The sequence below is a fragment of the Haliaeetus leucocephalus genome, unplaced genomic scaffold, assembly GCF_000737465.1.
Source record: "Haliaeetus leucocephalus isolate CR32 unplaced genomic scaffold, Haliaeetus_leucocephalus-4.0 Scaffold184, whole genome shotgun sequence".
Lineage (NCBI taxonomy): Eukaryota > Metazoa > Chordata > Aves > Accipitriformes > Accipitridae > Haliaeetus > Haliaeetus leucocephalus.
In genome coordinates this window covers 5363812-5375842 of record NW_010972620.1, presented here as the reverse complement: position 1 = coordinate 5375842, position 12031 = coordinate 5363812, and the positions used below count along the sequence as shown (strand labels likewise).

The window sequence follows — 12031 nt, the reverse complement described above, 5'->3', positions numbered from 1 at the left end:
GATCAGTAAACCCACCTGGGTGACACTTTCTTTCAATTTTGTGAGAAGTTATAAAATGCAAAGGGATTTTCTGAAACACTGTTTGAAAGAGAAACAGAAAATAAAACAAGTTTTCCCATGTATTATTTTAGGTTTTTACATCATATTTTACTGATAATTTTAGACTAGTGGTGAGGATTGGATCAAGAAGTGACACGCTCTCTTTTCCATTATGTACATTCGGGAATAGTATCTTCTGTTGTGCACTTACATCTGTGTATTTATGCTTTAGTTGATGTGTGGGTACGCTTGTGCAAAGGTGTATCTCTAAAGGTGTTTAATTTTTGCTTATAATGTTAGATGTGCAGCGCGCTCTATTGTTATATCTTTTTTTGAAATGTTTCCTTGAAATATGTATAAAAATAGGGCAAGAGAGACCCTGTTTTGTCTGTAAAACACCTTGGTAACGGCCTGTCACATTCACCTAGTGTTATAATTATCTTATATAATAATAACAGTGTTATATTTAAACTGGAGCTGAAGAAATCACTATAACAGGTACCCAAGAGCTCCTGAACGTGATGTAGTACGAGAGGCTCGCTGTTACCAGTTCCTGGCCACTGACTAACGCACCGAGCTCCTCCAACGCGTGACCCCTTGCTTTCGGCAGCTCATCTCTTCTCAGGCTATTGCAGCACTGGCCTCTCCTCCCGAATCGTCACAGCCCGCACCCTCCACGCACAACACGTGCACACACGTTCCACTTAGCCTCGCCCAGGCTCGGTGCCATCCCTCACAGCTGCCTCCAGTGTTTTCTCCCGGTGGGGAATCCCATCAGTCCGTCGGGAGAGGACTTGGGCACCGGGTTTGCATCTTGCAGGTCCAGCTTGGAAGGTCCCGCAGGCAAGGGCACAAAAAGAAGGTGCAAGTCCGGCACTGAACTGTTGAAGTCCAACAACAGCAACTCAGCCGTGGACTTGGAGAGGGTGGAATTGTACACAGGGAAGAAGTTTGCTGTGTAGTTAAAGTAAAAAGACAATTTTGTTTAGTTCAGTAACTCAGTTCAGATGATTTTACAAAATGTTACAAAGTTTTGAGGTACTGCAGTCAAGGATCAGACAGTGGGCGTAGTATTAAATTATTATTTGCCAGGTATTTGTTTGTTTGGATTTTCTAGGGGCAGCCCACAGCCTGGAGGCTCTGCATAAACCTAGGAGTAGGGCTATCCTCTGCCCTGAAGAGCTTACTTCTTAGCTCTGTTCCCAGATGTAGAAACCCAGTAATCCTGACTGAATATCCTATTATTGTTCAGGAGTAAAAATTGAGATTGGGATGTTTGCAGTGTGAAATCTCTTGCTGATTTGAGCCCTGATCTTTTGAGTACTTACCATTGTGCTTATTGTTATGTAGATGCGTACTCCCACTGAGTACTCCAAGTTGTATACGTAAATGTTTTCATAAGTCTTAGAGATCTGGTTTGGTAAGTGCAGGCACAACATGTGTAATGCACAATCTCGGCTGCATTTGAGATCCTGATTCTCTACGTCGAGACAGATACAGCAAGCTTTAATATGAAACCTCTCAGATTAAGTTTTTAGTATTATAAGCTTGATTTATGTGTGGCAAGAACAGTTGGTTGGGATATAGTGGAAGAAAACGTATCCCATCCATTAGCAAAGAATGCAATAATTAGGAAAGGAAGAGACCTGACTCAGAACGTGTGATATGACTCAGAATTGTGTCCTCGAGTCATTATGCAGACAAAAAACCCACCACTCGCTTCAGTGCAAGTTTTGCATGTGTAACAGCTGTCACAGTCAGACCATTAATCAGCTGAACCACCACACAGGTGGAGGATGAGAAACCACCTTCTGTGCTAGAGGTTGAACATAAAAATTATTTTTCATGGGGTCCGTCTGTCTGTGCTGCTGTAGCTGCAGCAATGCAAATCTCCAATGTAGATCTCTTTCTCTACTGCCATAAGAAGTTTTTGTACAATTTCATCTTTTAAGCATAGAGGAAAAAATATAAATTGTAGTTAAATGCTAGAGAGACAATGATTTTGCTCTAAGCAGGGTTTCTCCTGCTAAAACTATTGCAACAGACACACATATTTTATTTTACTTGATATATTAGTGTACTATGAACTCATATCAATTGCATACAGTTAGATAAATAAACAGCTTACTTTTGATTGTGTGTGTTAAAGTACCCCAGGTTATTTTGCTAAATGATGTCATTTATCATTCCCTGCTGTGTATAATGACTATTTGTGAAAAACAGAGGGTTTTCTTTTCTATCCTGTCCACCCGGAAACAAAAAAAAAGGAAAAAAAAAAATCTAATCAGAATAAGCACATCCCTTGAAATACAGACATTTTCCACCTCCTCTCAGTTTGCATCATGTGATATGGCAAGACATCAAATGATACAAGGATATGTAATGTGACGATAAATGAAAGATAAATTAGAAGAATATTTTTTAGATAGACTGTTCCTTATTCAATTTGGATGATAAGAATTGAGTCTTAATTTCTGACACATTCATTTTATCAGCTAAATTTCCTAATTTGTATTATTACAGATAATTACCAACATATATTTATTCTTAAAACTTTATTTGCTCAATTAGAAGGTAGATTTCAGCCTTTATCTTTGTAGGTAGCTGATCCAAGACAGTTTTATGTAAATGGCTTAATTAATTGGTACCCTTCAGTTGAAACAGCAACTTACAAAGGAAGTAATCCTTTTCGAGTGGCATAAGCTGTTTAAAAAAGGCAAAAAAACCACAATACTTTGCTCAGGCACCTTGGCACACAATTATAAGTTATTTGACAGAAGTAAATGTAATAAACTGCTAGGCTTCTTCCCAAATTATGTCTTTTCTGTGTAATTAAAATAGCATCAACCTTAAGTGCAGTGGCTCTGTAGTCTTCAAATCACCATTATTAAGAGACTTAATTATGCAGAATTACAAAACTTTCTTATAAAAGGTTCAACGTCTTGGTGGTAAAGATGTGATCTGTGTGGCCTACTTATTAAGTTTACAATCTCTCTCAAGCAATTAGTTGTTTCCAAGTGTTTGCTGTGTTGCTTTCCCTTTCAGGAAATGCTGTTAGAGGATGTGGTGACGGGACTTTTTTCTTTACGGCCATCTGAGAACGGCACCGATCACTCCAGGTGACCATCCGCCACCGGTGCTGCTGTTGCCACAGCTGGGCTTGCTTGGTTTTCAACTACAAGCTGCGGCCCTGACATACAGGCTAGAAAGCGGGAAGGGGAGTTTGGGGTATTCTCTCTCCTCCTGTCATGCCCCGAGGCCCGTTTGATGTAGAAGCCAAGCCTTTGAGCACTGTTTTCCTCGGTTCCATACTACTCTGCAAAAGTAAGGGGCACTCCGTAGTGGAATCAATTCTTAAAACCCAAAAGAGGGTTGTTGAGTTCCCATATGTGACGGTAAATCTCTGCCTTTCCTGAGCAGATCAAAATGGCCTTGATTCTGAGTGTTTGCATGGCACAGCGTGGACCTCTTTCTTAGTCTTATGCTTTCCCTTCGTAAGAATGGTGGGAGGAAATAATATATGATCGTTTTAAAAATAACCAATTCTTCATGTCGTTAATAAGGGAAATTAAAAAATGCGCACTGCACCCACTTACCTCCTCTGCTGCTTGCTGTTATACTTGTTTCTGAACTTCATACCAAACTGGTGATCCTGGGGGAGGGGGGAAGGGGTGAGTGGGTGAATGAGTACATGTCTAGAAATGTGGCAACTTTTCACTAGAGATGCTCCTATGCTGTCCTCATTATTGTCCCATTTTATTTGGCAGAGTGACTCTTTTCCCCTTAAATGTGCAAGGGTTTAATTAATACATTCCAGTTGTCAAACCCAGTTCAGCTTGATGAGCAGGAGAGTGTAGAAAAGCAAGATTATTTGTTTGCATCACTAGGCAATGGGGAAATACCTCCTCCATTGGTTTTCTTTGCAAGTAGTGACAGCAGCGTTCTGACAGAGACAAAGGGATAAAAAATGTGCTGGAAGGACTAGAAGAATTAATTTGTAATAGATAATTGGATCTGTATGGCAATGATACGAGTTTGGAGGAAACTCGAGCAGAATAGCTCTCTAGGTTTTTAGATTTCACTCTCTTGTCAAAATAGCGTCTGCATGCCTTATGCATTTTAAAGTTTAAATAAAAATATACATATCTCACTTCCTTAGTTAGCTGCCCCATCCGTTGTCTGACAAAGATCTGGATATGCTTATTTCTGTTATTAATTAAAACTCAAGAAATAGATTTTGCTGTTTGTTGGGAAAGTGGTGTGGTATTGCTGTTACTTTCCTCTCTTGCAAAAGTTAATTTTACTCTTGCACCAGCCTCTGAGACAACTCTGTCTTTGAGTTTTGCAAGCCTCGTCTTTGTTGCTGACTGATCCTGCAGCAGATCCTCAGAGAAGGGCGTAGTTCCGTGTTACGAGAGGTTGTCTCATTCAGTGGAAGCATGGGTCCATCCTGAGAGGGGATTGAATGGCAGGATTGAGACATTACTTGAGTTCGGTTCCGTAGAGAGCCAGTGGTGAAAGCAGAGTACTGTGGGGATGTACTCCCAAGGACTCCGGCTGCTAAGGTGGGCTGATGGTGTCTGTACCAGTTGCAGATTTTTCAGAGTTGGCAAATTTGTCCCTAGATATATCTAGGTACGGTAATCAAGCCTAGAGGTCACAGATCACCGTGGCTGGTAACAAAGCAACTAACAAATGGCGACAGTGCGTAATTTAAAAATAAAAAAAAAGTTTTATTAGAGGGTGATCAACATTGTTCCCCTCCTTTGAAAAAGGTGTTACAGGTGATCCCTGAAATTATAAACCTGGGAGGCACCTCAGTATAAAGAAATATGGTTGAGAGAATGATTAAAGATCAAGTTATAAAGGACCTAGATGAGGATAATATGATGGGGACAAATCAGCACGATTTCTATAGCCTGTCAGATTTCTTTGAAATAGTTAACAAATAATGGATAAAGGAGAACCAGTGGATATAATTTATTTAAACTTTCAAAAGGGTTGGATAAAGTCCTTTAAAGGAGGCAATTAAGGAATCTTGCTAACAATGGGGTAGGATGTAAAGTCTTGTCATGGATTTAAAACTGATTTAAAGACTGAAAGTTAAAAGTAAGATTAAATGCCCGTTTCTTACTGCTGGAAGGAGACAATAATGGGTGTTCAGGAGTGGGGCTAGGAATGGTAGACTTTGGGGTTCTTTATGTATATATTTTATTAAATTGCTATTGTGCATAGAATATAATTAGGTAGTATTCCCTAGGAAATACTGTAGGTTAGTATTAAGGATCTGTGTTATCCAGACTACTCTAGTGCTGTCATGCTGTATTGAAAAGGAAGAGAAACAGGCAAATAGAGTGAACAATAGCAATAACACTTCCCCCAAAAGATGCTTCTCCACTGAAAAAACATCATCTGCTTGTTGCACGACCTAATCTAAACTAGCGCAATTCATGAAACACACCAGCCCCAATCCAAGAACAAAATCAAATTTCAGTCTAAAATGTCCGGGGAAGTTTTATCCAGCCTTTGGTGAACTCAGCATATCTGCCCATTTACTGCAGTCAGTCTTCGCTGCAGTGGATCTGCGATCTCTGCTGGCGCTGGCATTGAGGCACTCCACGGCTGAGACAGCTCTGGCCTACAGTAGGACTGGGAAGGAGAAGGAGAAATTGTAGAATAGCTCTGCAAAACTAGACTAGTTCAGATAACATGGTTTTGAATCAGATTTGTCACAGAAAAGCTAAAAGAAATATATGCCACAGAAATCTGCATACAGTTAAAGTGGACTTGTAAGCCCTGAATCTGTCATAACTCATCAGACAAGTGACACTGGTGTCGTCCCACTCAGGTCCATGGGGACACCTCCAGGTGCAGTAACTGAGAAAGAGACGGGAAGTTTTGCTCCATGCTGGGTGTGTCCTTATCTTCAAGAGACTGTCTAGCCCAGATAACAGGTGTCCTCCCCCATCATCTAGCGAAGATGGAAGAATTTTCAGAACAATTAGAGATGTTGAGTAGGAAATTCCAGATGAGAAAAAATTAAAACCTGTGATTATTTAATATGGGGAGGAGAAGGGTGATAATTACGGAACAAGTACTACGACAAAGGCTGATCAGAGGCTTGCACTTACGGTCCTAAAAGTCAGAAGTGACCTGTATTTAATGGATGTGTGGAAGGAGAGGGGGGTGGAGAACACTACTCTCCCCTGGTAATAGGAATCTCTTGGCACAGGGTATTGCTGCAGACAGCCAGTTCTTAAATCTTGTAGCAGGGTGCATTATCATTAAGAGTATCATGTAACAGAGTTAGCTAAGGTCTGCCTGGTACTGAATAACACCAAATAAAATCACTCGTGTTAGTCACTCTACCCCCAAATTTCTGCACCTTGAATTTAGTATGCTCCTGATGGATGAGGCTATCAGGAATGAAGCCGAATGCAGTGGACTATATTTAAGCACAGTAGCAGAATGATATTTTGATGGTTAATTTCTTTGATCTTCTGTTGAATTTAAATTGCCTACAGTGGTTTCCCAGTTTCAATTAGTACACAAAACAAACTTTGCGTATTTTCTGAGATTATGTTCTTCATTATACGTTGCTGTAGTTTTATGTGTTGTTGCCAAGAAATCTGCTTTTGACAAATTGCACAGGAGGCATTTTGAGATTGTGATGGAGTTGATTGAGTTTTGGCCAAATCCTGTACACTTTTATCACTGAAGACTGAAATACAGATGCTTGTTACACTAAAATATATAGAATTTGCTTTGGCCCTGAAAATCTGTGTCACATTTTAAAATAACCAATTTGGGTACAATTTGAGTTAAGTGGCAAGTAAACAATGCAAATGAAACTGTTTTGTTAGCTAGAAAGTAATTGAAAATCTGCAACTAATTATAAATTGGCAATATACAAGTCTCCAGGAAGCTGAAAGGAATACTTTGCTGATATATTGTTTAGTTATATTCAAAATTAACTTACCCTGCATGGTTTGTGCAAGAGATTTTGTTGCTTATTGTAACTTTACTTTCAAAAAATAAAACAACTCAGATTTCATAAGAAAAAACAGTGTAATTTTTTAATCAAAGATAACTCTTCTTATGTCGTATTATTTTTTTATTTCACATGGGCCTTGAGCTTCAGCTTTTGTATGTAGGTTTGAATTTCTTCAGTGTTTGTCAGTATTCTCAGTTTTGATTGGCACCTTCATTGTGTTTTTCAACTCATCACCTCAACACATTTCTCGTTCATTAATGTAGCTGTATAATACCTTTGAGAAATAAGAATGTGTTGTCACATACGAGAAGAAATTCTTTGCTTGTATTTGGTTGAAAAAATTATGGGATTGGCTGGAAAGCATCTATTGTCAATGCCACCTAGATCTGTAACACTAGGAGCTAGTCAAAACACCCAGATAATTGTCATGTGGATTTGTGCTGCCAGAATGTGTGCCATGTGCAGGCGTCAGGTTTTGGTGAATATCAATTTTTGTTGTTGAAGAATTATTGCCTAATAGGACCGTGTAAATACAGAAGTTTTTTTACAAAAGGATAAATCAATGTGAGTATTTACTACAACTCAGTTTCACAAGTCTTGATGTATGTAACATCAATCAAAAAGCATTTCACAGTATTCGGGGAAGGGGGGCGGGGGGGAATACTGGTTTTAGAATGCTCTGAAATATCCTTTATCCCAGAGCAGCAGGCCATGCTAGTAAGCTCAATACTGTCTCTATTTTGGTCTTGTCACCAAAAGCCCCCAGAGTCTCCACAAGAGGTAGGGACCCAAACTCTGTCCTCCTGCTAGAAATAAACATTTTCAAGTTTGTTGTTTGAGTTGAGTTGTTCAGGTAGGATGCAGAAGATGCAAAGTAAGACTGGCAGGTTTGGGGCGGGGGCGGGGGGGACACACGTAACACTGCAGTTATTGCTGTGTTATTCTGTATTATGCAAATGGGCAAACAAATGGATATAAAGATAAAAAATTACTTCCTTGATTCAGGTAGAGTATCAACAAGAAGAGCCATGGGGAGAACTCCTGACTTACAGTGCCACGCTATCATCATTAAGTCATATTCACCCACTTGGCAATTGCCTTCTCTCTGTAAAGCATTTCACTGATACATATGTACATTCCTTTAACAATCCTTGACTCGGAGAAATTTCAGACTTGAATTTTTTACAGCCCTGTGCTGTTTCTCCATAAACCAGTATTCACTTAATCAAGTGAATCGTACATTCTTCCAATATTAAATTTTTAACATAAAGTCTTGTAGTCAACGATTAGTAGAGATACCTTTCGAAACTTGTGAAATACCATGTAGAAATGGTTCAGCACTGTCCAGCGATACAGTGTGGGCTGAGATATGATGCTTGAAAAGCTGTGTAAGGGCCAAACAAGCTGAGGAGGGGTTTCCTAGTTAGTCCTGTGCTGAGGCGATCTGGGAAGTCTGTCATTAAAAGGAAAATGCTTCAGCCAAGGAGCAGGAATAAACCTCTTTTCCTTCTGCAGTAAACATTTCGAGACAGGCGAGTCTCACAGTCCTTGTCGAAATAGCTCCATTCATGCCACTTGGGACTCCAACCTGTGAGTACAGGTTGCAGGATGAAATCCATAAATACTAGGCTTAAAAAAGTTATGCATCCAGAGCATTTTAATAAAAAGTTAGCTTGGGTCATGGGGAAGGAGGGGATAAAGCTCTGGGGGAATGGAGAATATGAGTCATGGCATCCAGACTGAAACAAATCTTTGAGCACAAATCACAATATAAAATGTTAAGGGCTTGATCCTGCCTTTGGCTATGCTGGTATGTATTGTTACATACCCTGTAAAATCGGCTACTGTTACATGTTATGTGGTACTGTGCACCCACGTAACTAAGCTCTGAGCTCTAGGTTTTTATAGTCTTTATTTTTTAAATCCTATAAATGCTGCTGGGCTTGGCTTTTTAGAGTGTTGAACAGATGCAGCAAGATTTTCCTACACTTCCTACCCACTTACAACCCCAAATAATTAGTGGTTGTGTTGCATCTTTCGATAAAGATTTCTTAGAGAGCTGTTTGGTGAATAAGGCCACACAGAATGTGTCATTGTTGCTGCTGCAGGTTTTGAGTTTATTTGTATATTATGGGTACTGTATACCACATAATAATGAAAAGCTATATGCTCCGGTCTGCTGGTTCACTACACAGTCTGTGTGATTACAAATTGTTTGAATAACAGTGGACTATTGAAACTCTATCCAGATGTGCGTGTTGCTAATTATGGGAATACCCACAAAGGCGGATTATCTCTTTTGTTACCATTTCCAACGCGTTTAAAAACAGGGAAGTGAAAAGCATGTAGGCAGCAAATAAGAAGTAGCCGTACATGTTGGAGATGAAGACTTTTCATAATTAATTCCCAGGGAAGAAAAACTCTTGACCTGGCAGAATGCATTTCTGGAGTGTAACCAGATGCAACTTGACGCACAGGAGAGACATCCCAAAGTGGCAGATTCTGAAACAGTCTGAAAACAAAAATGGCATAGCTTCATTCACGGCAGGGGATGTCCAGGCAGAGAAAAACTACCTGAGGACACCAGTGGTGGGGAGGGGGGGAACTGAGCTATTGTCAGTTTTCTGGCATACTTACTAAAAAATATTCCAATAATGTGATATGAGGTTTTGGAAGAACAGGCAGGGAAAATGTGATCTTGTCTTTCCAGAATTTAAGTAGCTTTCATTTAATGAACTGGAGCACCGTCCAGAGGGGCCTTTAGGATGAACAGTTCTCAGAGTGTGAAGGACTCAGTGTGTTTCCAGGCACCACACTGGGATGACAATGTTTTCACATTGTCTTCCATAAGTACCATCTCCTGGCTTTGGACAAGAGAGAACATCATGTCTAATCATAAAGTGACCCTCAATCACTTTGTCCCTTCACTTTATTTCATGAGTTGCCATGAATCACGTAGGAGCTGAAACAGAGAAGGTAGAAGGAGAAAATGCCAGTGGCAGAAATTCGGAGTGGGATCCAAACTGTTTGAGAAAACCATAAGAACAGATGAAAAAAAAGGGTGTTGAATGGCTTAGCTACCTGTCTTCTTAACAGTTTGTGATGAGGAGATAAGTAATTTAGCAACCTTCACTCAAAGTTCTTTCTTTTTCTCCCCCCCCCCCTTTTTCACCAAAAGGTGGGGATTAAACTACAGAAAGTCTGGCTATTGCAGCTTCTCTGGAAGAGAGAAAGGATATCCGAATTCAGAGTTAACCTCACTTTGTACAGTTTAATTTAAATAAAAATGATGAATTTCCTTCTGAGTGATTAATAGCCAAGTGTGGTGACATACAGGAACTATGAGCTTGACCTTCTAGGTAAAGGATAACTGCTACATTAAGTTGATCACACAATTTCCCCTGAATAAGTTGACAAGCAGTGAGCATGGTTTCCGTGACTTCTGATCTTGTAAATGCACACTTACAAGTGATTTGCCTATTCCTCTGAAGCAAGTCTTGTGTTATGTGTGACACGTGTTAAATAAATTCCAAATGGTCTAATGTGAGATCTGGAATCCCAGAAGCCAGGGTCTGTGCAAACGGGCTGGCCTGCCAGGCAATTGCAAAGTGTGAAATGCTCTGAACTGGAATCACCAACTTATCAGAGAAATTTCACATCCTCTGAACATCTCAGAGGCTTATGAAGCAGGCTAATAATTCTGCCTCCTCCTCCTTGGACTTGTGGACGGAATTATTCTGTTACATGGAGCGAACCTTGCTTTCTCTTCTGTCAATTTTTCTTTCTGCCCCCAAAACTGAGTGCGTCAAAGATGCTAAAACTATGCACATAGTGCACTGATAAGGTGTTCATATAGATACAGAATCAGCCTGCATGCCAACTAAAACTTATTGCATACTTTTTTCTGTATCAAGCTTCAAAATCTACAGTAGAGGACAACTGCTGGCGTTCCCCTGGGCATGAAAAAAAGAAAAGGAGTATTGATGGGAAAGCAGTCATCTCCATAAATTGCTCCTGTGTTATACATGCAAGATTAGCCATGATTTTCTCTATCAGAAGGTATGAGAGGAGGGAACCACTGCAATGAATCACAAGTGTCTCTGCTGTGGGGTGCAAACAGACTGTTTTCACTTCCCAGTGTGCAGCGTGAACTGCAGTGGAGAGGACTCTGCATGGCAGAGCTGCTCCCGCACGTGATGTGGAGTTTCCCCTTCTCAGACAGGGCTAGCAGAGGGCTGTGGCCCACTTGGCTGCATGGTAGATCTGCCCCTCTGTAAGCTCAGTAATGGTGAGTGAACAGGCTGCAGGGGAAAGATTCGTAGAAAGAAACCTTCATTTACTTAAAAAGAAAAATGCTGCTACTTGACTTCAAATTATTGCTTTGGATCAAGCACCCGCTAAAACCAGTTTCAGAAAACCACCTTGCCCAGTGCTTGACCTCTGCTTTCCTCAGGGATCTGTGGTTAGCACCTCTGACTCACTCAGTGGAGAAATGTGCCGTAGAATGATTTGGATTTGAAGGAAAAATGTCGCACATGCTGCCTCTGTGGTTTTCCTTCACTTGGGGAGGTTTAGACAATCTCTCCTACCTCTCAGGAGGTCCCGTGAACCATAAAACAAGCTTCCACATCTCCTGGAGATCCCTCACCATATGTGCTGCCTGTGGTCCTAAGGTCCCTGTTTACCTAGAAGAGCTCTCTTCCCAGCAGGACTCTCCATCTCCAGCCTACTCCCAGTTCTTCACTTTCCTTCAGGCATCAAGCAGTGCTTTGCAATAGCTGGATCAGCACCAAATTCAGCCTATGTCCAGCAGAGTCCCTTTGACCCATTCCTGTTTGATTCAGCATATATCCAATTTTCCAGGAGTTGTAAAACTCAGTAAATCACCTCCCACCTGCAAATCTCAATCCCCTGAAATTAGGGTGTCTCCCTTCAAAACCACTGGCCAGGTTTTGTTTCTGTAGTTTCTTTTTCCGTGCTTTGGAAAGGAAAGTACTT

At 40.6% G+C, this 12031-nt stretch overlaps 1 protein-coding gene across 3 annotated transcripts in view; it reads left to right on the top strand.

Annotated features, from left to right (window-relative positions):
- Positions 1-12031, top strand: part of VTI1A (vesicle transport through interaction with t-SNAREs 1A) — a 276166-nt gene that overhangs the window by 222222 nt on the left and 41913 nt on the right. Inside the window, exon 9 of one of the 3 annotated variants that reach the window (XM_010564735.1) lies at positions 3085-3140. The exons of the other annotated variants lie outside the window; for them this stretch is intronic. Within the exon in view, the coding sequence (XP_010563037.1) occupies positions 3085-3097 (13 nt within the window). The 3' untranslated portion in view covers positions 3098-3140. Of the gene's footprint in view, positions 1-3084; positions 3141-12031 lie in introns of those variants that run through there. 3 annotated transcript variants of the gene reach the window in all.